The sequence below is a fragment of the Lissotriton vulgaris genome, chromosome 6 (genome assembly GCF_964263255.1).
Source record: "Lissotriton vulgaris chromosome 6, aLisVul1.2, whole genome shotgun sequence".
Taxonomy (NCBI): Eukaryota; Metazoa; Chordata; class Amphibia; order Caudata; family Salamandridae; genus Lissotriton; species Lissotriton vulgaris.
The window spans coordinates 95,160,950-95,187,115 of record NC_141694.1 but is presented as its reverse complement, the minus strand read 5'-3'; the positions used below and the strand labels follow the sequence as shown (position 1 = coordinate 95,187,115).

The following is a 26,166-nucleotide window of genomic DNA, read 5'->3' as shown; positions in this document are numbered from 1 at the left end:
GGTATACTCAGACATGAGTCCCTTTCTCACTGCTCCATCAGGATTCAAGCAAGCCGGGCCGAAGAGGCTGAAATGCCAGAAACCGGTCCCCGGTAGCTTGTCTCCTTTCTGGTAAAGAATTGGCTTGGTAGTTTAGTCTGCCCTGTTCCCATGATGCACTGGGCCAGGGACAGACTGATTTGCATATAGCCATGTTCTGAGCTGGGATGGGGCAGTGAGATAAATAACGGTGATGGATCAAGCCCTGATCTTTGGACTGGGTAAGAGTGGTCTGCTCAATTCAGACACTCTGTTCATCACCACCCCCTTTTGTAAATCGATTTTGGCCACTATAGGTGTGGCAGGGTATACTCAGACATGAGTCCCTTTCTCACTGCTCCATCAGGATTCAAGCAAGCCGGGCCGAAGAGGCTGAAATGCCAGAAACCGGTCCCCGGTAGCTTGTCTCCTTTCTGGTAAAGAATTGGCTTAGTAGTTTAGTCTGCCCTGTTCCCATGATGCACTGGGCCAGGGACAGACTGATTTGCATATAGCCATGTTCTGAGCTGGGATGGGGCAGTGAGATAAATAACGGTGATGGATCAAGCCCTGATCTTTGGACTGGGTAAGAGTGGTCTGCTCAATTCAGACACTCTGTTCATCACCACCCCCTTTTGTAAATCGAGTACAGCAAATGGTCTGGAGAAGCTCACAGAGGGGGGAGGAGACCTAGCACCTCTCCAAGGATGTGCATTGTTGCAGGCCCAGGAGAGCGGGGGGCTCTCCACCCAGCGGTCCAGCAACATGTCTGCTATGTGGCAGCCTCTGCAGCCACTCAGACCAGACGTGGATTGTAGGTTAGGTTTTCAGGGGGCATCTCTAAGATGCCCTCTGGTGCATTTTACATTAAATCCCACACTGGCATGAGTGCGGGTTTAATGTGCTTAGACGTTTGGTACCAAACTTTTCAGTCTTCAGTGTAGCTATTATGGTGCTGTGGAGGTCGTAATGACAACCTCCCAGCACCATATACTCTTAATGGCATCACTGCACTTACAGTGCCCAGGAATGGTTCTGGGTATTGTAGGGGCACTGGGCTAATGCACCTGTGCCCACACCACTGGCATAGGGCACCCAGCTAGAGGGGTGACTGAAGTATGCCAGGGCAGTGGGTTCTGTGGGCATGGCACAAAGAGATGTGTGCCAGATCGACTCTCGGTTTAGTTCTGTACTGAGACACTCAGCCTTGAAAGGCAGTGTGTGGGTGTCAGGGTACAGGGCCCCTAAGGGTGGCACAATGAGTGCTGCAGCCCTTAGGGGTCTTCTCTGGTCACCAGGCCCTGGGCACCTAGGGTACCATTTACTAGGGGCTGATAGGTGGCCAGAAATGCCAATCGGGTTTTGTTTCAATACAGCTTTAGGGAAGGAACACAGGCCCTGGGTACCTGGTGGATGTATGACGGTACAACGCGCACTGTTACAACGCTTCCCTTTACGACGCAGTTTTAAAAATGCAAGTGCGTTGGGGGGGCACTGATAGTGAATAGTTTAATTTACTATTCGAACACCAGTCCCCGTGGATAGAAGGGAAGGTGTTGGATAGTAAATTAAACTATCCCGTATTCTAGAGCGCCCTCCAGCGAAAGCAGTTGGAACGACTTTCGTTGTTAAAGCTGCGTCGTAACGGTACCGCGTTGTACCAGTTACGTTGTAAAGGATGTTTCCCGTACCTGGTTGGCAGGAGCCCAGAGCACACTCAGTCAAAGCACATCAGCAGTTCACCAAAAAGTGGGGGCATACCAATGCAAGAAAGATGGCACTTTCTTACACCCAGGGAGAAGATTTCCTAAATATTCACCCCTCAGGAATACTTAGCAGGACCCTACGGTATGAGAAGTCTCACCCACACATACAGAAAATCTCCTAGGTGCTCAAGCCTACTGCAGTTAAACAATGGAAGGGACATTAAGGAAGTTTATCCGAATTAATGGTTCATACAGTAACAATAAAGCAACTACTTTAGTTTCTTATTTATTAAAATATGGCCTATATTTCTGGCATACACTGTATATTAGGCCATAAGTACTGACATTTTTAGGTGCTTTTGTTTCATAATACTAGTCATGAAAAAAGACAGCATAGATGTTGCCAATTGACCAAGAAAAGATGCTGCCTTTCTGAAATCAGCCTGCTAAGTCTTTTTTCACCGCAGTGAGAAAATCTTTTTTTAATGTTCAGAGCACTTTGTGCTTAAGCATTCAGGACTTTGTTCCACAAAAGGCATCCATGAAAAAATGCGTCCATTTTTGCCAAATGTTGATGACTTAGTTCCAGTAACGCCTCTTCTGGTAGAGACTTTATCTAACAGCAGATTCCTCACCTTGTGAATTTCCTGAGGCATCCGACAGGATCCGGAGAATTTTAGATAGCAATCCGATCGCATGTCGGTAGGTGGTGGTGTGCAGCATTCTATTAGGTCTGTCCTGCCTCAGATGTGACATTAGGGGCACTATACCTACGTCACCCGTGCCAACAGACGTCACTTTCTCTGTGGTCTCGGTCTGCACCGTCAGACGCATAGTCCATAAAAATAGAATAGGCCAGTGAATAGATCTCTAGGTTAGAATCTTATTAATGGGTCGGTGAAGAATCTGCAGTTAGCTTATCCACCAGCAAAAGAATTACTGAAGGTAAGTTAGTAACTTGTTCTTCTGATAAAGACTTCTAACTGCAGATCCTTCATCTTATAAACAGATACCAAAGCAGTACCACCCCAGGTGGTGGTCTGTGGAATGGCTCAGACTAGGAAATCCTGCAGGACAGACTGGGCAAATGCCTGACAAAAATGGCTACCCAGGAAGTAGTGCTTGGTGAACACGTGGAGGGACATCCACTTCACAGCTTGGCAGATGTCAATGACTGGTACACCACTTGCCAGGATAGTGGTAAAAATCTTTGCTCTGTTAAAATGATAACGCAAGCCTTCTGAGTGCTGCGTCTTTACTAGCCCACCGCATAATGCCTAAACTAGTCCATCAAGAGATGGTTCTCTTTTGCACTGCTTGTCCCTTCTTTGTTCTAAAGAAGAACACAAAGAGTTGACCATGCAATTGATGGTCACTAGTCCAATCACTGGAAGAGCTGAGGTTTCTTTTAGGAACAAGACAGTGGAGCTGTTCATCCCCCTAGAGGGGTGAGGTGGAATGTAAGAAGTCAGCAAGGTGACGGATTGGATTATGTGGAAGGGTGTTACTACTTCCAGCAGAAATGCCACTTTTGTCCAGAGGATCAACTTGTCTGGAAAGAAGGATGTATATGCTTGTTGTATGGACAAAGCCTGGAGTTTGCTCCCTTACCAAGTTGATGTTATGGTTATGAGAAATACTGTTGTTATGGTCAGCAGATGGCGATAACAGCTGAGAATAGGTTCAAATGGTGTGCACATCAAATATGTAAGAACCAAATTAAGGTTCCACTGTAGCATCACAAATGGGGTGGCAGGAACATATAGAACAGCCCTTTCAAGAAACACATCATTTTTTATTTGATTCTGGTTTTATATAGCGCTCGAATGCCCGGAGGAGTCTTGGGGGTGCTGGAGGCAAGGGCGATGCTGCAGGAAGTACTACTTGATCAATGGTGTGTAAGCCACGTTTTTATTTGCTTCCGAAAAAATCAGGAAGTCGGAACAAATCCTTATCGCCAGGGGTAGGCTGTTACAAAGTGTAGCTGCCTTCAGTAGAAAGCTCCTACCCCCTCCCACCCCCCACCCCCAGGCAGTACGCTTTGCTCTGAGGGGAGATAGTGGCATTGCGTCTGAGGATCTTAGCTTTCTGCCTGGGGAGTACCAGGTCAACTTTTTGTGAAAATAGCTCGGTCCTGAATTATGCAGTTCTTTAAAGGCTATCTATAATATCTTAAATTCTAGACGTTTTGCTATGTGTAGCTAGTGCAGATTGAACAATATTTGGTTTGCTGATTTATGTTTGGGAATGCCGGCAACAAGATGGGATGCCACATTTTGCATTGTTTGGAGTTTTTGTATTGACTTTTTTCGGATACCAATAAAGAGAGCATTTCCATAGTCCAGATTGGTCAGGATCAGGGCGATAACAACTGTTTTTTGAAGTTCGTTCGGAATGAATGGACACATTTTCTTCATTAGTTTTAGTGTATAAAACACAGAGGAAGAGAGTGCTTTTACTTGGTGGTCAATGTGGAGCTTATCATCCAAGATAACGCCAAGGTTTCTTCCTTTCTGAACTAGCGTGGTTAAGGGTCCCATATTCTGGGGCCACCTGGTTGGCGACCAAAAGGATCTGTTGTTTCCGAAAAGTAGCACCTCTGTTTTGCCGGTATTCAGCTTTAGGCAGTTTGTTTTCATTCAGTGATCAATTTGAATCATGCAGAAGCTAAATCTGTGATCCATTTCTTCCAGCTCTTTGGAGATTGACACCATAACTTGTGTGTCATCGGTGCAGGACACAACTGAGAACCATAGGGACTTTATCAGTTTGACCAGGGGAGCAACATACAAACTGAAGAAGGTGGGGCTTAATGAAGAGTCCAGTAGCACCCCACATGGGAAACTGAATTTTTTTAAAGTAAAATTGCCCACGGCTACATGGTTTCTTCTGTTTGTTAGGAAGTTTTTCAGTATAGTCAGGGCTACGTCTTTTATTCCCGACTCCATTAGTCGGTTGATAAGGATAGTGTGGTTAACCGTGACAAAGGCCGCCGAGAGATCGAGTAAGATCAGGACAGCTTGACTGCCTTTATCATAGTCCATCTGAGTTCTTCAGAGGTGGGAAGCAGGGTCGTTTCTGTGCTGTGAGTCTTTCTAAAACAGTATTGGGAGGGTTCCAGTAGATTGTTGCTGTCCATGCAGGCCATCAATTCATTATTTAATGCTCTTTCAAGTAATTTGGCCAGGAAAGGAAGTCTAGAAATGGGCCTATAATTACTAAGTTCCTTGGGGTTAAAATTGCTTTTTTCAGTATGGGCTGGATGGATGCCATCTTACATTCAGTGAGAATATGTCCCGAGCAGAGCACTTTGTTGAGGATTTGTATAAGTTGTTCTTCAAAGAGTCTTGAGGCTAAATGAATAATTTATGTGGGGGCAGGGTTCTAGTGGGGACTCTGAATTGCATGCTGTTATGAGTTTCAAAAACTGCTCTCTGTTTAGGGGAAAGAACCTTTTTGTAACTGTAGGAGAGTTGTTCCCAGGAGTTTGGATTCTTCATTATGATTTAATGTCTTGTAACAGTAAGGCATGCTGGAATAGGGAAAGACAAAGCATCAGGATGTCGGATAGCTTGCCTTGTAAGGGTTGAATATTACAGGAGCAACACTAGACAACAAACCTTTCCCAGCATCCCACATATACAGTTTTAGTGGATGGACACTTGGCTGCCAGGATGACAACAACCACTTCAGGAGGAAGATTGGAAACCATCATTTGTTGTCACTCAATCGCCGCACATTGAGGTGAATGGTTCTGCAGGCTTAATTCCTTGCCTGATTCAGGACCACTAGCATGACATGGGCCAAGTCTTTCTCGTCTTTGTCAGTAACCTGGGAAGGAGAGCTAGAGAGGGAGAGTGATGAGCCGCCAGTCTAATTAAAGTCAAACAGCCACCATGGCAGATCTTTCCCAGTCTACTATGACATCTAGATGGACTTTGACATGCTGCCTTGCTGCTGAGCCCACTTAGACTTCAGAACCTACTGCAGCATGTGCCATCTAGTGTGGTTCACTCCATCTGCATAATGTTTTCTTTGAGTTGAAAGTCGTACACACGTTGAGATGTCCAGGGGCATCCCCACTAGCACAGCGTTCTCTATGCGGTTGCGTTGTATACATGTCTTTTCATCTGCGTTGATGATGTAAGGGAAGAACGCCAGAACATATTGACTTTATGTCAGAGCCTTCCACTCGCAAAGGTCCCCCTGTTATGCGGATGGTGTTTCTACGGGAGCGGTTCTCTAGGACCTCTGTGTGGGCTTTTAGGGTGGTGTGCTGCTCTTAAAGGTGAAAGACCTTCTATTGCAGATGCCTGTCCCCAAGGTCTGCAGCGTTAGCGCCCCTATCACCCACCGCCTCTAATCCTTGTTGCAGCCGTAGCATATCATGTCACAGTTCTTGTTTTAATGCCTGGAGGGCTTACTGCAAAGAACAGAAGAGGGACTCCATGAAGGTCCTTGTGAGGAGAACTTCATTGTGAACCATCGGCCTGGAGGTGGGGCCCGGTCCGGCCTGCTGGCATTCTTCAGCAGGTGCCCCAGCAGCGCAGTTTTGCATGCCCTTCAGGTAGTGCTCTTTTTTGACCCATGCTGTTCCCATCTACGAGGACCTTTTTGTTCACTCTACACATTGTGCTGGCAGAGCATATATAGCGTAGAGTCAGTCCCTGCACGCCTTGGTCCTGCTCCAGTTGGTGAGTAGGCCCCAAACCTCTAGTGGTAGGCCAAGGTCTGCAGGGGATCGCTTTATCCTGGGGAGGTGTGGGTTTCTGTGCTAGTATGACAGAGAGGCTCGGCCAGATTCAACCCAATGCACTGCTGGCGTGGGCAGTCTGTAGGACGATCTAGGCGTAGGTCAGGTGGCGCTACCAGCACCAAGACTTGAGGGCAATGCTTCTGTCTAGCGATGTGTGTTCTCTGGGGCTGGGGTAGCCTCACCCGTGCTCTTCTCCTGTGTCAATTTGAGGCAGGCCGAGGTCCTCAGGGTAGTGAAGAGCGGACATTTATGCTGGTGTACCATCATGGTGCATTTTGATGGTCAGCCGCCTGGATCTTCTTTAACGCTGTCACGGCCTCGACAGTTCACCAGGGTTGATCAGTATGCAGTGCAGGCGGTGCTGGCAGCACTGTTGTATAGTGGTGTTGCTGCCTCTTTCTGGCTGTTTGAGGTTCCTGGTGCCAGTGTGGCACGCTAGATCTGCTCATCTTGGGCTTGGTGTAGGAAAATGCCACTTTTTGACATGGTCACCTCCACTTTTTATTCACTGGTACTGATGTTGATTGGTAGTGCGCTGGGTCCTTGCTAACCAGGCCTCAGTCCCAGTGTTTTTCCCTAAAACAAGACAAATGCTAAATTGTAACCCAATTGACAAGGACATTAGCACCCTTGTAAGTCCCTGACAAATGGTACCCTGGTACACAAGGCACGGGTACTAAAGAGTGCCCCAAAAGGCAGCAGCATGTATTATGCCACCCTAAGGGACACACAAACAAACTGCTTGCAAACTGCCATTGCAGGATGCCTGAAATGTTAATGTTAACAAGAGCTTGTAAAGCGCACAGTCACCGAAGGTTTCATGGCGCTAATGATCATATTACTGATAAATGTTGGCCTATTACAATACAGCGCCTTGAAGACTAGGCAGCCAGTCTTAAAAGCAGCACGTTGCGCCATGGGCAACCAATGAAGTTTTAGCAGCAAGGGCCTAGCCAATTGCCATCTCGGCTGTTTGTGAATTAATCATGCCGCCTGATTCTGAATTATTTGCAGACTTTTGAGCAGAAACTGAGGTAGACCAATATAGAGAGCGTTTGAGAAATCCAAGCGTGAAAGAACCAGCGCTATCACGACCTGAACGAGGGCTGAGTGGGACAACAAATGAGCAATCTTCCTGATTCTACGCCATTGGAAGAGACTAGTAGAAACCATTGCCCCCACTTGTCCTCTAAGTGAGAGATCAGTTAATGGTAACCCTTAAGCTTTTCACGGAAGGGGAAGGGGTAGGAGGAGGTCCTAATTCACACGGCCAGAAAGCGGTCCCCAGCAGACATCGCTCTTCCCGGTCAGCACCAATTCCGTCATGCCTGGGTTGAGTTTCAAATGGTTAAGATCCATCCAAGGCTGGATGTGGAGCATGGCAGATTGAAATTCCACGACGGCGTTAGGGGAATCCAGAGGGAAGACAAGCTGGAGGTCGTTGGCATAGTTGAAGATGGTTATTTTCTTGTTTTTGAGTGAATTAATCAAAGGCCTAAGGTAAAGATTGAACAGCAGTGGGGAAAGGGACGGAAACCCACACGGAGTGGACAACTTAGGGGCAGTAAAGGCACCAAGACGTACTGCTTGAGTTCTGCCTGTAAGAAAGGACTTGATCCATTTATATGCAGGACCTTGTATACCTGCTTGTTCGACACGGTTCAACAAGATGTTATGATAGACCGTGTTGGCCGCAGCCGACAAATCCAGGAGCACAAGAGCCTGGGGGACCCCCAAGTCAGCATTTGCTCTCAATGTGTCCAGTACCGCAAGAATTACTGACTACGTTGAGTGAGCTGGCCAGAAGCCAGCTTGGTTTGGCTCTAAGTACTCCAATTCTTCAATAAAGTTTGAAAGGCACCTAGCCACATGAGCCTCCAAGATCTTAGCCAAGAAGAGGAGAAGGAATATAGGACGATAGTTGGAGGAATTCAGGGGGTCTGCCCCTGGTTTTTTAAAAAGAGGAACTATCGTAGCGTTCTTAAAGGCCCTAGGTACCGCACCCTTACTGAGGGATTCATTCAGAAAAGGGAGAATGCTATGAGGTAACGCAGAGAAAGTGTCCCTAAGGACAGGGGGTGGGCAGCAATCATTGGGAGAACCCGACTTGACACGGGTCATAAGATCTGATAGTGTGTTAGAACATATAACTGAAAAGTGATTCAGGATAAGTGAATTTCCGGAGATGTCATCCAGTGATTACATGTTGACAGTGGGGGAAATGCTGGCCCTGATGATGGCGATTTTTTCCAAGAAAAAATTATTCAGAAAATTACACAGTTCTTGGGTGTGGGCCTGACTGGGTGATTTTCTCTCATCACTACGTCGCTAACAATCTTAAAAATGTCCTTAGATTTATTATGGGCAGTCAGTATTTTTTTTTATAATCCTTGCGAGCTAACAAATACCTCTATTTATCTTCAATGGAATAGCATAGCCTCCATTTCCTTTCAGATTGACGGAGCTTAAGTTTTTGGCCTTTTAATTCGGTACTGAACCATTTATGGGCATCAGAGGGTCTAGCACGAGAAAATTTGGTGAGGGGAGCCTGTATATCACTGGCCGCCAATAGCCAGTTTGTGATGTGTTTTTCCATGGAATTAATATTAGAGTTAAAAGTAGGTGGAGAGCTGGCTAGGGTGTTAATAAATCCCTGTGTATCGAGGGTTCTCCACTTTTTCATCAATCCTCCCGTCACCTTGGGGGTCTTGATCCTGCCATTGAAAGTGGCTGTAAATCAAATGGTGGTCAGACCAGATGCAGGGAGAGATTAATGGTAGCGCCAATGTGAGGTTATAAGACCAGATTTAGTCGAGGGTGTGCTCCTTTATATGGGTAGGGGCTGACAAGTGCTGGGACAAATTTAAGTTGGAGAGCAAAGTAGAAAGTTCTGCCGCCTGTGGCCCGCCACAAACACCATTGAACCAGTAGTTCAAGTCCCCAATAAGTAGGACCCTAGCGTGGTGAAAGCCATTCCAAAACACAACATTGCCCACTCCCTGCATGCAGTGCCCAAGTACACTGCATGTACTATATGTAAGTCAGCCGGACTTGGAGCCCTAAGACATGGTGCATTATATTACAGGTGAGGGCACATCTGCTTGAACCCATGAAGTCTAATTCCATTGCCAGACACTGCAAGTAATCAGGAAGCCATTTTAAAGGTGTGTACTGGGCACCGGTCATTACGAGTTAGCCAACAGCAGAATAACTTCACTGAAAATACTGAAGTTTGGTATCAAACATGTTGTCTTGATGAATCCATACTGATGCCAGTATCGGATTTATGAAGACATGCACCCAGAGGGCACGTTAGACATGCCCCATGTTTCCCTACTAGTCACTTGGTGTGCTGGTTGATTGGTATCGTCCAGCTGCCCCCACAGAGGAGTTTCTGAATCCCTGCAGGTGAGGCCCAGTGCTCTTAGAGACAAGGAGCAATGCCTGCTCAGAGGAATGTGATAACACCTACTCCAGCAGGATGGCTAGTGAATTTAGCATATCAAGTCTAGCGGCTTCAAAGACTCTGCCGCCTTTTACATGCAACTATGGCTTCCCCCCAGATCTGGAGAAAGCCACCCCCTACCTTGAGGCCCATTTCACACCAGAGTAGGTAGGAAAATAGATATTCAAAAGGTGTGTTACACTTACAAGCTAGTCACACCCCTAATCTAGACAGCCGGAGAAGGGTTTTACCACCTGGTTTTTGGTGAAACTAGAGAATGGTGGGTCAGGGTTCTGCCTACTCCCCACAAGAAGTGGTCATATAGGGGGTGTAGCCACCCTAGCGGTAGGTAGGCCATTGGCTATGGCCATACACTCCCCTAAATTGAGTACTTAGGGGTCTTCCCTGACACCAGAGGGAACAGAAGAAGGACAAAAAAAGAGCCATTCCTGCGAGAACTGAGGACCTAAACTGAACTTGTCTCAAAACCCTGCCTGGCTGCTAATACCTCAACAGTTGCAAAGACCTGGCTTGTTCAAAAGCTGTGCATCCTCCTCAACACTTGAAGGACTGTCCAGCACTTCATCAACCATCTAGCACCTCCCTTGGGGTGGAAGAGGAATCCCCCTGCATCCGCAGGCACCAACCACACTTGTCAGGTACTTCATGTTGTTGGCCATTGGACCCATTGAGGGAGCAGCACGTCGGGAAGACGTCTTTGCGGCTCGAGGAGGTCAGCCCCGTCTCTCTTCAGAGTTTCGAGATGCTAGATCCTCCTGGAGCCCCCCTGCACCAATACCCTGGGTACTGGAACACCTGCACCAGCCAAGGCTTGTTTCACCACCACCATGGAAAACCTACCTGCACGACAAGGAACTTCAGGACGGACAAAATTCACTACCAGTATGGCCCTGAGGTCTTGTTTTTTCCTCCTCTGCAGAACTGACCGACATCTGCGAGAGCCTCGACCTCCATTGGCCAGCCCGCCAAGACCCTCTGCTCCAGAACTCCACAGTCCAGGGCTGCGACTTCTCATTGCATCCCCATGGCCTAAGGGACCTTGCAACCTTAACCTCCCCTTGTCCTCTAGTCCCCCGCACCCACTCCCGTAGCCTCTTTGTTTTGGGTAACATCGACTTCAATGGTGTAGCCCTTGAGGCTACCATCCCGATCAGCACCTCTGCACCTAAACACCCCTGGGCAGGCAAACCCAAACTGTAGGTTGTTCTTTGGACCTTGGCCCCTAGGAACCTTAAGTCCTAAAGGGCACCGCCGAACACCGACTGCAAGTATATGTTTGCTGTGTATGATTTAACTCCCATAGGATAAAATTACCACATATAAATCTGTGTTACTTTTTATGAATTGGTCTTGGATTTGTTTTTGAGTGTGTGTCTCATAAATTGACTCAGTGATTGCAACAAATGCTTACACTCCCCTCTGATAAGCCCAAGTGGCTCAGCCACTGCTGGAAATGGTACTTTTTGCAGCGTTATCCCCAAACGTTTTGCTTCTTCCTTCCTTGTGTTTACGGACCTATGGTTGTTGGCTATAGGACTCTGGGAACTTTACCACTGCTGGTCAGTACTAACATGCATATGCTCTCCCTGTAAATTGATATGATGATTGGTTATCCGTGATTGGCATATTTGTTTTACCTGTAAGGTCCCTAGTAAAGGGCAATGAGTGTGCCAGGGCTGGTACTTCAAATGCTACTAGTGGGCCTGCAGCACTGATTGTGCCACCCACATAAATAGCCCTAAAATGGTGTCTTAGGCATGCCACTGCAGTGCCTGTGCGCACTTTGTGAACTGCCATGTTGTCCTGGCCAGTGTAGACACTTGCCAGACCTGACCCTTCCCCTTTCTTGCCCTATGGTAGGCCCAAGGTACCCTCCCCTGGGCAGGGTGCAGTGTATGTGAAAGGATGGACATGTACTCGTGTGGGTGACATGTCCTGATAGTGAAATACTGCCAATTTCATTTTTCACTATTGAAAGGCTATCTTGCCCATAGGCTACAATGGGGAATGCTGTGTATAATGTTTACCTGCATATCTTCCCATAGGAGCAAGATAGAAAATTGAAATCTGGTATCCCTGAACTCAGAATTTGATAACACATCTCTTAGGGAGGATTCTGTGATTGAAAATAGCACTTTTAGAAAGTTGCTATTTTCTTGTTCAACCTTTTTGTGGGTCTCTGCCTGTTTGTGTATTGACTGACTGGTTTGTAAGTGACAGGGGCTGGGGGTGTCTGCAGGAGGCTGGGTGAGTCAGCACCAGGCTGAATAGACCTATCTGCATTTGGAGTGGTGGGAGTAGTTGCACCTCGGTCTGAATAGGGCTGTGCCTGCCTCCCACAATGCTGGCTCCACCTCCTGTGGTGGGTCTGATGGCCCTGGCCCATACTCACAAAGGAAGAAGACATGCCCTGGCAGAGGGCACCTAGAACTGGTTTGGACTGGATCCTGGACCCATCACACATGTAAGAACAAAGACTTGTGGGGAATAAAAGAAAGAGCTGTAACCCCAGTAAGACTAGACTACTTTTGCCAACAAGAGGAATCCCTGCCTGCCAAAGAGGATCAGCTGAGGAGACTGGAAAGGAAGACTGTCCTTGCTGTTTGTTCTGGGGCAGACCTACAGTTTGCTCTTACTACTAAGGAAAGGGACAGGGGACTTTGCTGTGTGTTGTGTTACCCCACCTGCTTGAAGGAATCACTTTGCTGTGCGCTGTGTCCAGGAATAAGTGTCTCCAAGGGCCTGAGAAGAGCTGGCCTCTTGTTGAAACTCAGGGATATAAAAGTTTGCCAAAGAAGACTTCTACAATCAAGAGGAACCTCTGCCGGAAAAAGATCAGCTGCAGAAACTAAGAAGGAAGACTGCCCCTGCTGTGTGCATCGGCACACATCTGACTCCTGCCATGATGTTTTGCATTTCCTCGAGCATAACCTCACCGGAGTGTGTCTGTACCTTGTAGGCGACCCAGCCTTCAAGCAACGGCCTGCGTGAGGACTGATTCGGTCTGAATTGCCAAGAATCCCGATCACTGCAGCCAGCCCGGGACAAAGATCAGCAGGAATAAATCACCGCCGCCGGCCAGGGAGCGTCATCGGTTGGGAACCCCCACGTCACTGCAAGCCGCGCTGGGATTGGCCCAGCGTTGTAGGTTGCTTAGCAGCAGAGGGGGCTTGTCTCTGGTGAACGCCACGTCAGGGTCCAGGGATCCAGGAAGCGGATTCCCCAGGTGATCGGCCGAGAATTGGGAGGCTGAGTACACCGGCGCGTGGCTGCCCAACGGAAGAAGACTGCAGACCTAGGTAATCTGTCCAAACACTGTGCTGAGAAAGGGCGCGTTACGGTGGGGGTTGGGGAGCGTGGGTCCCCCGGAAGGTACTGTGGCCCCCCCACCCACTTCCCGGATAGTTAAGGGGGAACCCGGGTGATTCGCAGTGCAGCAAGGTATTTGTTAAAAAACTAGGACATAACCTTTTATCCCTATTTCCACCCGTACCGGCATGAAGGTTAGTTGCGGGTACTAGGGCTGCAGCGCATCCACTAATTCCCCCGCAAAGTAATCAGGGGCATAGTGTGGCTGCGCTGATCGCAGGGTCAGCAAGCAGGAAAATCAGGGGGCCCAAACCCAGGGAGGCATTGTCGTTTTGTGGCTCAGGAGCGTGCGCATATAATTCTACACTGATCGCACCCACTTAAAGAACTGTTTTTCCCCAGAGTTGTGAAGTAACAAGAAACAGAAATCACCCGGTTTAAGAACCTTTTTTTTACAAAACAACTGTACTGTTTATGTAGGATTATTGTTATGTGGTCTTGCCTAAGTTCTAGATAAAGATCTCTATTTTTGTAAATACCAGTGTGGTGTCCATTTGTGGTGTTTCACAGTGTTATTGTGGGTGTTGGTGCAAATACTTTACACATTGCCTTGGGGATAAGCCTGTCTGGTCGTGCCAAGCTACCAATGGGGTGACCAGGGGTTATCAACAGTGTGTTTCCCTGACTAGAAGCCAGGGTCCCTATTTGGTCATAGGTACTTACCTCTGCCAACTAGAGACCCCCATTTCTAACAGTCACACTAACACAAATAGAGGACTTGGGATTATTAATGTAAGCCCTATATACCAATAAAGTTCATCTGGACTTTTTGCATGGTATGCCCTTACATTGGCCCACTACATAAAAAGCCAGCTTCCTACACACGTGACTCTGTCTTTGGCATGGAGGTTACCATCTTGGGTGTGTTAGCTCTCTGGCCGCACTTAGCGGCTTCTCGGGCATGGGTGTACCGTGGTGCAATTGGGCCCCATCCGGGGCAGTCAGGGTTGGGTCCCGTCTGCTGTTATGCCTCTGTGAGGCCCTGTATCTGGTGCAATTCGGTGCTTTGCACAACAGGTCAGCAAAGGAGCGTAGGAAGAGTTAATTGCTGCTGCCATCTTGGCCACACCCCCCACTGGGTTTAGCTAAAAGCTGAGGAAGTTAACGGTAGACAGAGTATTCACCAGAAAGATTTATATTGTAGGTAAATAACTCGTTCAACTTGTGCAATGTCGCCATACATAGCGTTGCTTGGTTGCAATATCTTTCACACATGGCCCTCTCTTGTGCCAAAACACAAGGAAAACGTTGAATCTGAAAAGATTTAAAAAATAAAAATACAGGAAATAACAATGTATTAGATATTAAAATGATTTTCCAAATGTAATGTTGCTAAAAAAGGAAGACAGTTCATAAGACCAATTTCAAATATTACGTTTGTAAATTTTAAATATGCTTTATTTTAATGAAACCACAAAAAAGACAAAAGAGTATGGACATCTTACCAGCAATTATACAAGGAGCAGAAAAATCCTTGCAATTTTTCCAGGTGTGTTTTGTATTCTGGTGGGTCATAAATACAATTCAGAGTTTCGGAATCTGCATTAGAAAGGTAGAAATAATGACTTTTTTAATGACAAAGGGATTGAAAGAGAACAATAATTTTACCACTTTCTGATTATGCTGCCTCCTGGGGTAGCACTCTTTACCAAAACATGCAACAAAACACTTGTACGCTTTACAGTCACAACTACTACAGTTCACTGTAAGTATATGGAAGCATTTAGGACTTTTCATGGTTGAAAGAGCGAGTTAAAAATGCAAAGAAAGAAAAGTTACTCATAATCCTGTTTCTGGATTATGGAACTTTTCCTTTAAGATATGAACCTGCATTTGACCCATATTTTTTCCCAAAATGTAGATAAACAATGTATAGAACGTTTTATATATATATATCTCCATCTAGTCTATATTTAATGACTTTCATTTGATATTTCAACTAAAATTAACATGGAGTTGGCAAAGAAATCCAGGGAAGTTCAAAGAGATGTTGTAAAATGCATAAGTAAAAAGTTTGAAGTAGCAACAGCAGAGCTCTTCATGGGACTCACAGCACGGAATAGAAATGAACAAGCTACTTACCTTTGGTAAATATCTTTCTGGTGGATACTCTTATCTAACTGCAGATTCCGCACCTTGTAAATTCCAGAGGCGTCAAAATGGATGCTGAAACATTTTAGAGCAGCACATCTGTGCATTGGTAAGTGGCGTCATGCAGTCCCCATGTCAAAGCCTTTCTACGCCGGAACTGATGAGGGGAGTCAAATTAGATTAGATGCTTTATAGGGTGCCCGTGCCATTCAGACGCAGAGCTCATCAGCAGATTGGCATGACCATTGTGAATATCTGTAGACTTGAGACCTTTTTAGACCTTTTGAGAAGGAAGATGGTTGGTGAGCAATCTGTTGTTACACAGAGTATCCACAACAAAGATCATTACCGAAGGAGAGTAACTTGTTCTTCTGACAGATACTTTTAATTGTAACTTCCTCACTGTAAGAAAGTAGGATCTGCTTTCATGGTTACCCCCACTCTTTGCTGGTGTCAGTATGTTTTTCTGACTATTCTGACTGGGATCCTGCTAATCAGACCCCAGTCATTGTGTTTCCTCCCTATACTTAATGTGGTAAGTACTTCTGTACTTCCAGAAATGGGTACTGGTGTACCCCTGTAAGTCTCTAATATATGGTACTAAGGTACCTAGGGCATAGGTAGACCAGGGGTCTCCCATTGGCTGCAGCATGTATTATGCCACCCATGAGAGACCACTCAAACTGTGACTATAGGCATGCCATTGCAGCCTGTGTGAGCTGGTGCTAGCATCAGTTACGACAGACATAAGTTTTCTTATATCTGTGGTCACTACACTTAAAACCTATAAGTCACCCCTAAGACAGGGATTTCAATCCTGAAGACAGGATGCTGGGTTATAAGTGTGAGGGTGCCCCTGCATGAGCAGGACAACTCCATACAAACCCCGGAGTAGAATCTCCAGGCTTTGTAAGGGCGGTCAGCCATTTTGATATATATAGTGGTCATGCGTCAATACACAATGGCTAACTATATAGTGGCTGTGCCGACCCTGGCATTTAGAAACATGAAGAGATCAGACCCCTCTTAAAGAAACCCTCTTCTGATCCCAGCAAATTAAAAAATTATCGACCAATCTCTCTGCTTACCTACCCTGCCAAAGTACTAGGCAAGGTCATCAACCAACAGCTCACTGAATACCTGGAACTAAACAGCCTGCTTGATGTCTCCCAATCAGGATTCCAAGCCAACCACAGCACGGAAAAAACTCAGATCGCTGCCACAGATGACATCAGAACCCTTCTCAACCATGGGTAAACTGCAGCCTTGATCCTCCTCGAACTCTCAGGTGCATTAGACACCGTATACCACCACACACCCATCAATAGACTACACATCATCGGCATACAAGAGAACGCCATCAAGTGGATCGCCTACTTCCACACAGGACGTATGCAAAGCATCCGGCTGCCTCCCTTCACCTCTGAACCCAATAACCTAATTTGTGGCATACCCCAAGGATCATCCCTCAGACCTATGCTGTTCAAAAACTGCATGACCCCACTCGCGGATATCTTCAGATCCCACGGTCTCATCATCATATCCTACTCAGGTGACAGAAATTGTATTCTTTCGCTCAGCGAAGGCCCCCCCCCCCTGCCCCCCCAATCACCAGAACATCCGCGACCCCTTGACCAACGTAGCCAACAAGATGAAAGGCAATTGCCTTAAACTCAACTCCGACAAGACAGAAGTACTGATCTTTGGTAGAAACATATCCATATGGTAGCACAGCTGGTGGCCAGCCAAACTCGGACCCACATCCACAGAACACTCATACAACCTTTGCATCATCCTCAACAGCAAACTCACCATGAAGCGGTGGGTCAACAAAGTCTCCTTCTCCTGCTTTCACACCCTCCACATGATGCGCAGAATCTTTAGACCGATCCCAGTCAGCACCAGGAAGAACGTCACCCAGGCCCTAGTAACCAGTCGCCTCGACTACAGCAATGCTCACTACTCTGGCAGCCCGACCCAATTCCTCAAGGGATTCCAGACCATACAGAACGCTGCAGCCAGACTCATCCTGGACCTTCCCAAATGGACTCCCCCACCTCAGAAATCTCCACTGGCTCCACATCCAGAAGAGATACCAGTTCAAGACTCTCACGCACGCCTACATGGTCCTAAAAGATCAAGGACCGGACAACTTCAACCGCCAACTCAACTACCGTCAATCCACCAGAGACCTGTGCTCCACCTCACAAGCACTCACCCCCCCCCGCATCCACCACAGCGGTGGCCGGGCCTTCTCCTACATTATCACAAAGACCTGGAACAAGCTTCCCCTCCACCTACAAACAGCACCCTTTCACGCGGATTTAAGAAAGAAACTCAAGACCTGGCTTTTCGACTGAGACATTGCACCCCAGTGCCCAGATACCACTTGTGCTTTACAAATACTGATTGGTTGATCAATGGTCCTTTATACAATCCAATCAATATAGGCTTAATCTACTTTTAAGGTCCAAATGATGGAGTCTCCTTTACTTCTTAGAGAGACAAGGCAGAACGAAAATACCAGAAGGGTGATTGTAGGAAAGCGCCCCTTTGGGCATGGTTACCCCCACTTTCTGCATTGTATCTGCTGCAACTGTGACGGAAAGTGTAATGGGTCCCTGCTTACCAGGTCCCCAATACCAGTGTTCTTTCCCTAAACTGTACCATTGGTGCTGTTTCCTTCCCTCGCGGTCGGGCTTAGCTCCACCCCCCGCCCTCACCGACCGGGGTTTTCTCCGCCGGTCTAGCGCCCCGGATCACATTGCCTGACTGCAAGCCCCAGGAGCCACAGGGGCAGCACATTTCCCACGCGCCAGGAGGCGCATAAAGACTCGCCTGTTGCAAAGTCCCTTGGTGTTCGTTGCTGTGCTGTTTTCTTCCCTCGCGGCCGGGCTTAGCTCCGCCCCCCGCCCTCACCGACCGGCCGAGATTCGCTCCGCCGGTCCAGCGCCCCGGATCACATTGCCTGACTGCAAGCACCAGGAGCCACAGGGGCAGATTGCGCATTTCCCACGTGCCAGGAGGCGCATAAAGACTCGCCTGTTGCAGAGTCCCTTGGTGTTCGTTGCTGTGCTGTTTCCTTCGCTCGCGGCCGGGCTTAGCTCCGCCCCCGCCCTCACCGACCGGCCGGGCTTCGCTCCGCCGGTCCAGCTCCCCGGATCACATTGCCTGACTGCAAGCCCCAGGAGCCACAGGGGCAGATTGCGCATTTCCCACGTGCCAGGAGGCGAATAAAGACTCGCCTGCTCCTTCGTCCCGCGAGGACGCGCGCGGGACGCGCCGGGCTAAGCCCGGGCAAAGGGCGGGCCCTCTGTGGCCCTCAGAGGCCTGAGGAGGTCGGGACGGGCCACCCCCCTTGGCTTTTCATGAGGAGGTAAAGCTACCGATTGACATTTTTGTACTGGACAGTCGCACCTGCCTTATAAACTTTATTAACCTTATTACCTCCATTCCATACTATGATCCGCAAGGGGGTTACCACTAATACAGCCCTCTGGTCGGATCCTTGCCCTAGGACGATAGACATTAACACAAATAGTACACTGTTACCTACACGCAGAGATGTTGAAAAAATTTCCAACCAGCCTGTAGACAGCCTAACCAGTAATCAATCCTCTTCACAAATAACCAGTACAGGGTGTAGCCTCTCATTGTTGGAGGAACTAAACAGTCTATGTAAGACTAGGTATGCCCCAGCAGGATTACCCTCCCCGCCAAACAACATTAACCCGTCAACCCCTAACGAGAGTGTGCTGGAACCCTTCTCTATTTTCACAAAAGCCAATACTCAAAGTATAGTACCCGTTCGGGCTACATCTGCCAAAAGGAAGCATGACGGGGACAAATATAATGGGAGTCAATCTAAAATACAAAAACTACAAAATGGGCCCCCAAGTCCAACTTTGTCTCCTACCAAATCCCCTCCAAATCCAGAGGTGGCTAATAAATCAGACGCCAAATCAAAGTAGAGAGAGAGAGGACTAGAAAAGCTAATCCGTATCCCCAGGATTATATGTAAAGATCAAGAAGGACTAGCTTTGGTTATGAGGGGAAGGGGGACTCAAAGAAGTACGCTGGCTGGCAAACCTGTTAGTTTGTTAATGAAGCCCTCACCCACCAACCTGGTTGGTGGCATGCTTCATCATCGGGCCCACCTCAGTGACACCGAATGTGTCCCGGGTGTGCTGCGACGCCAGATTACTGCGGAGCTGGTGTAATTGCTGAGAGTGCAGTGTCGTGAGTGAGAAAGTGAAGTTAAAAGCTATACAGTAGGTCCCAGTACCCGAGGGTAAGTAGATAATTTTAATGACTGGGCCACCGTTAGCATTAAAAAGGCGGTTAGACGCGGTGGAGTGCAGATTATGACCTCCTGCGTCTTGCGTGCGCAGGAGGTCATAATCTGCACTCCACCGCGTCTAACAGCCTTTTTAATGCTAACGGTGGCCCAGTCATTAAAATTATCTACTTACCCTCGGGTACTGGGACCTACTGTATAGCTTTTAACTTCACTTTCTCACTCACGACACTGCACTCTCAGCAATTACACCAGCTCTGCAGTAATCTGGCGTCGCAGCACACCCGGGACACATTCGGTGTCACTGAGGTGGGCCCGATGATGAAGTATGCCACCAACCAGGTTGGTGGGTGAGGGCTTCATGAACAAACTAACAGGTTTGCCAGCCAGCGTACTTCTTTGAGTCCCCCTTCCCCTCATAACCAAAGCTAGTCCTAATAAATCAGACGACCTAGCACCCACTACCCAGATGGCTTTATTGTCTATGATCGAACAACTGATCAAATCTATTATATACCCCCTGATTGACAAAATTAACACCTTGGGGGGTAGACTGACAGGGATTGAGGAAACAATTATACTTAATTTGTTACCTTCTACCCAAGTTACAATATCTAATCATCCCTCGTCAATTGCCCCCCGAACGTGCCTAAACCAACCACACAAAACAAAGCTGCCCAAACCCAAGCAATAGTTTCCTCCTCTTTGCCCCCAAATGTTCCTAAAGCCCCTCTTAACCCCACTATAGTGCACAATATTGTTACCAGAGTAGACCGTAATAGGGTTTCTCGAATTCATCTACCTCCAAAGGCTGCTCCATTTGTGTGCATCCTCTCGGGAGTCCCACAACTCAAACAGGGAAAATCAGAGAGACAACATGACCTGTTAAATAAGGTCAAGTTTTGGCTATCAAAAAATAGACCCCTGCCCCATGATCTTGACGGAAGGATCATGAGTGTGAGAAGAGTGGGCTGGTTAGGTCCCCTCCCAAAAGACATCACTGGTGACTTGGTACTAATAAGATTTAGGAGTAGACATATTGTTCCATACCTCCAAACTTGGCCATCCAAAGAAGGTGATGGTCCCATATCTACCTGGGACCTTCACGATTTCTACCCAAGCACCTCATAAATCCCAGCCCCCAGACCAACGGCTGAGGATAATACCAGGATGGGTAGAGGAGTTTGCGTACTGCAGTGCCGTAGTATCCCCGCGCTTAACAGTTTTGATCTACCGTATAACAATCTTAAGTACTGCAACCCCTATTAACTCTCTTTTTGATGTACTGTAAGAACTGTTATCACAAATCCCGTAAAGTATGTTATTACCAAGATAGTCATATTTACAGGGTGAGCAAATGTTTTTAATTTTTTAACTCGCAGATAATTTGTGACTTCATATGTATGTTTCTTTTCAATCATGATTGTATTTTTTAACTGTACGCTTTTATGATTTTAAACAAAAATCGAATAAAACAATCTGAATCTGAATCTGGTACCAATGTAGGCTCCATGTAAGTCCCTAGTAAATGGTACCCCTGGTACCTAGGGCATTGGAACTAAAGAGGGTTCTTAAGGGCTGCAGCACAACTTGCCATTGCAGACTGCATGTCTTGGTGCAGAGAAAAATGAAGAGTCGACAAGGCACACATCCCTACAGCAGGCCTAACATATCTGTGTGAGTGAATGTGTCCCTGTGATAACTAGTTTCCCTCTTAGATACCAAAAGTTTCTGACGCCCTGAGGTGAGAGCCTTTGTTCTCAGTGGTCATGAACAAAGCCTGCTCTGGGCAGAGATGTTTACATCTCCTCCCTGCAGGATGAGCCTTCCCAGGGCGGGAAGCTTCAACGGGCTTGCCGCCTTTGTTATGCCACCTAGGCCTCTCCAGATAGTGGAGATGCCAAACCCTCTGTCCTGACCCCACTTTCTGGGGGAAAGACAGGTGGGAAAATTAGTCAGATTAAGAGGTTGGTCAACCTTCATCCGGCACCACCCCTAAGGTGGACCAGCTGAGGAGGGCTGAGCGGGGCCCGACGAACTCGGACGGAGCCGCGACCAAAATGGCGGCCAGGCAGCGCTGAATCCTCACTGCGAACCCACGGAGCCTGAGGCTTGAACTGGACCCCCCGGCCCGCTGGTGCGAGGTGCGACGGCTGTCCGAACCGCTGGAGGCGCTCGGTGACTCCCGCGCGGTGGCTCCCACACATGCCTGCCGCGCGGCTCGCATCGGGGGCTGCGCACCAGACCGGGGCCTTAAGAAGGGAGTGATCGCAGGCTGGTGAGAGCTTGCGGAGCTGACCCGCGGCCTGGCGATTCCCTGGTGAGTGCAGCCCCCCCTGAAGAGAGTTTGGGCAGAACGGACCGGCCTCCTGAGCTGCTGGGGTGGTGCGGGTGCCTGGATGCCCGGCTTGCGGTCCCCCGGGGGCACGCCCAACATGGCGACCATGTAACTGAGCTGCCGCTGTAGGTGCTGAAGACGGGGTGCAGCACTTCCGGCCTACAAACATTTGGCGATCAGCCCTGTCCTGCAGTGGGACCCGGCGGAGTGTACACGACTCGGAGAGGTTGCACCGCCCGCTCCTGGAACCTGAGTTGTGGGCGATGAGCGGGACGAAGTGGTGGAGGCGAGCGGTCAGCGCCCATCGCCATGTCGAGGCCCGGGAAGGGGACGGAGCGTGCTGGAGGCCCTATGTGAGGTGGAGCTGTGGTGACGGACCCGGAGACCTACTGTTGGGCCGTGCGTAACATCGCTGGGGGTACTGGGTGAACCCCCCACCTGTGACTGACCCACGAGCGGTTGAGGCTGACCTTTACCTGGGCCGCTGGCGGCATCGGCCGGTGCAGAGGCGGCCTGATCGAAGGCTGAGGCGAACGGAGGCCCGCTGTTGAGCCTGTTATAGGCGCTGCCGCTGACTGGACCACCGTCCCCAGTGGGGATACCCGCTGGACCGTCTTGCCGCCCGCTGTAGCCTTCTGGTGCCGGGAGCCGGAGAGACTTTAGTTAATGCTGCCCTGAACCGGCGTACCTGCTCCACTATGTGGATGAACTGATAGTGGGTTCCCTATTGCTGTTCCTTAGAGCTTGAGAAGTGCACGACCAAGAGAAATTTCTCTCGGAGAGCGGAGGCCCGTTGGCCGAGGTGGGACTTGGTAAGATACGTCTGCCGTTGGGCGGCTCGTCCTCCGCTCGCTGTGGTCAACGTTGGACGCCACGACTGATATGGGGAAACCGAAAGGAGCCAAGGGCAACACACAATCTGCATCGGACGCGGAGATGCCGGACAGGGGAGAACAGCCGGACCCTGAGGAGCCACGAGACCCGCACCTCCAACACCAACTGGACAAGATCTTGACGGCGATAACGGACACACACGCGGCACTCCAACAAGATATAGCACAAGTGGCAACGGGTCTCGGATTGCTCAGGGCTGATCATGGCAAGCTTTCTGATAAGGTCAAGGAAGTGGAAAGCACGGTTCGCACCCTGGAGCCGGCGCAAAAGACACTCTCGGCCACTATGACGGATGTGTTGGCCCGAATAGACGCACTGGAGAAAAGGGCAGAGGACGCTGAAGGGCGCAATCGCCGGAACAACATCCGAATCGTAGGGCTACCGGAAAAAATTGAAGGGGGAGATATGGTCCGCTACCTGGAAGAGTGGCTCCGGACAGTTGTAGGGCCAGAGGGATTATCCTCCTTTTACACGCTGGAACGGGCGCATAGGGTCCCGTCCAGACCGCTGCAGCAGGGCCGCCCCCCACGCCAAGTGGTTGCGCGGCTGCTACACTACCGGGACAGAGATCTGTTGCTTCACAATGCCCGGTTGAACGGCCCCTTCCAGTTGGAAAACAGTAAGGTCAACATCTTCCCGGATTATACTTATGACACGCAGCGTAAAAGAGCCTCTTTCTTGGCGATCAAACGAGAGCTGAGAAGCGAGAGTATCTAATACTCCTTATTGTTCCCGCCCAGACTCCGAATAATAGTTGATGGTACTACCAAATTCTTCGATACACCAGATGACACGTGTAGCTGGCTGGAACTGTACAGAGCCTGGCTTGCATTTTACAACAGTACCTGAGGAACAGCCGCGGCGGAAGTCCAGACAGATACGCAATGGGCGTAGAGGACTTGGGCGACTTTCATTGCTGGAGACGGCGGCGGAGAGACGAGGGGTTTTGGAGGTGGTGTCCAGCATATCGGGGTCGCAAGAAGCACCCATGACGGAGGGCACGGAGTCTGGCAGAGGTGAAGACCGCTCGGACACAGAGTACTCGGAAACTGACATTGTGCCCTTGCCCACGATCACCCCGAAGACGGCTGAAGGAATACTAGATGGACAATGAGAACTCTTGGTGAGCTGTTCTGGTTATGGAACGAACTAAGGCGAAATGCTTGCTATACTCTGTGAGAGAGGATTACTAGCCTGCTAATAGTTGGGTGGAGGGTGAAGCTTTGAGCTGGCCATAAGTCTCTAGAGCTTGATCGCACGCAGGAAGTTCGAGCGGGAGGTGGCTTCCCGTCGGCACTCAGCCCCCCACATTGCCCCTAAGGCACGCCTGCGGTGACTACCGTTGGGTTTCTTTGATTGTTTTTTGGGGAGTGTTTGGATGGGAACTAGATTGCGATCTTTGGGTCCTGTTCTGGGGGGTGGAGGGTTTGGAGAATGTTATTTTGTTGGGGGGTGGGCACGCCATCGGTGCTGGGGATTTTTCTTATTAGAACCAAGTGGAAATTGGGTGGAGGAGGGAGTACAGGACATTGTGGGACAATGGGTGAAATATCTAACTTGAAATGCATTACCTGGAATGTACGGGGACTACACACTATGACGAGACGACACAAAATGCACGCCTATTTAGTACGCAGAGGGGTCCACATAGCGTTACTGCAGGAAACACATTTAACAAAGACAGAGGGGATAGCATTGCAACGCAGATGGAGAGGCCAAGTATACAACACTACATATTCAGCTTATGCTAGGGGCGCGCTGATTTGGATTAGGGCTGGAGTCCCTTTTCAGGTGACCTAACACATAGTAGACCCGGAGGGGCGGTTTGTGGCCATAGCGGGTAAATTGGGAGGCAGGGACATTAACATTTGCAGCATTTACGCACCTAACGTGGACCAGTTAACCTTCTTCGCGACACTGTCGGGCTCCTTGGCCCACTTCTTAGTGGGACCACTGCTGATGGGAGGCGACTTCAACTCAGTGGTAGATGTTGCCCTTGATAGATCGCACCCCCCGCTAGCAGACTCCCCAACACATCGAATAGCTAAGGGTAGATTGGAGTGGCAAGCAAAGTGGGGTCTGACTGATATTTGGCGAGCCCAACATCCGCACACCCGAGATTACTCCTATTTTTCAGGAATGCGCGAGCTCCATGTGAGGCTAGACGTGCTGTTGTGCTCTTCAACGCTGACACCCACAATTAAAAAACCAAATATCTGACGAGGACTATCTCAGATCACAATCCTTTACTGGCCGACGTGCAGTGGTTTCCGGGCGCCTCCTGTGTTCCTACCTGGAGATTACGCCCCGAAATGCTAGAAGACCCACTCTTCCACAAGGATTTGGGGGAGAGGATCACTAACTACTTTGCAGAGAATGAAGGCACGGCTAAGGAGAGAGCGACGGAATGGGATGCCTTTAAGGTAGTTGTAAGAGGGTATTGTATAGCTAAAAAGGTAGGAATGACAGGGTGCTTTTAGACTACCTTAGTAAAGCAGATAGGAAACTCTGAGAAATGGAACTCTTGAGGTCAGGACACCCTGAGCTGCAACAACAGGGTGCAGCAGCGAAAGAAGCGGTGGCAGTTGAAGTAGAAAGGCTGCGCAGCTTCGACCATAAGACTTACATAACCAGGTCCCACGTGGAAGGAGACAAATCAGGAGCCTTGCTAGCCTGGCTTGCCAACCCCATGAGACGCAGCTCCCCCACAGTATCTATGCGCACGACTGAGGGCATTGGAAGTATATAACCAACATGAAATTCTTCACCGTTTTTCAAGCTATTATGAAGCTCTATATCAGAGCAGATTGATAGCCGGTACTTCGGCCATAGATGACTTTTTAGAGGGACTCCCATTTCCGAGGCTAGAACCTGAGCAAGAACAGGACTTGGGCAAAGATATTGAAATAGGGGAAATCCGTTGCGCCATAAAACAGATGGCACGCAATAAAACCCCAGGGCTGGACAGACTACCCATTGAATTTTATGCGAAATACATAGATCTGTTGGCTGCATGTCTAATGGTAGTATATAAAGAGGCGAAACGACTAGGTTGTCTACCACGCACTATGCGCGAAGCGTTGGTGATCCTCCTGCTTAAACCCGATATAGAGAGCAATGATACAGCGTCTTACAGACCGTTGTCGATGCTCACAACGGATTACAAAATCTTGAGTAGCATTCTAGCATCCCGACTGTTGGAGCGCATCGCATAACCACGCTGGTTCACGA

At 48.7% G+C, this 26,166-nt stretch overlaps 1 protein-coding gene across 2 annotated transcripts in view; it reads right to left on the bottom strand.

The window, feature by feature from the left end:
- Positions 1-26,166, bottom strand: part of LOC147706850 (exportin-5-like) — a 2,308,032-nt gene that overhangs the window by 1,000,348 nt on the left and 1,281,518 nt on the right. For both annotated transcript variants that reach the window (XM_086926017.1, XM_086926018.1), the window contains exon 22: positions 14,761-14,854. In XM_086926017.1, coding sequence (XP_086782143.1) covers positions 14,761-14,854 — 94 coding nt within the window. The remainder of the gene's footprint in view (positions 1-14,760; positions 14,855-26,166) is intronic.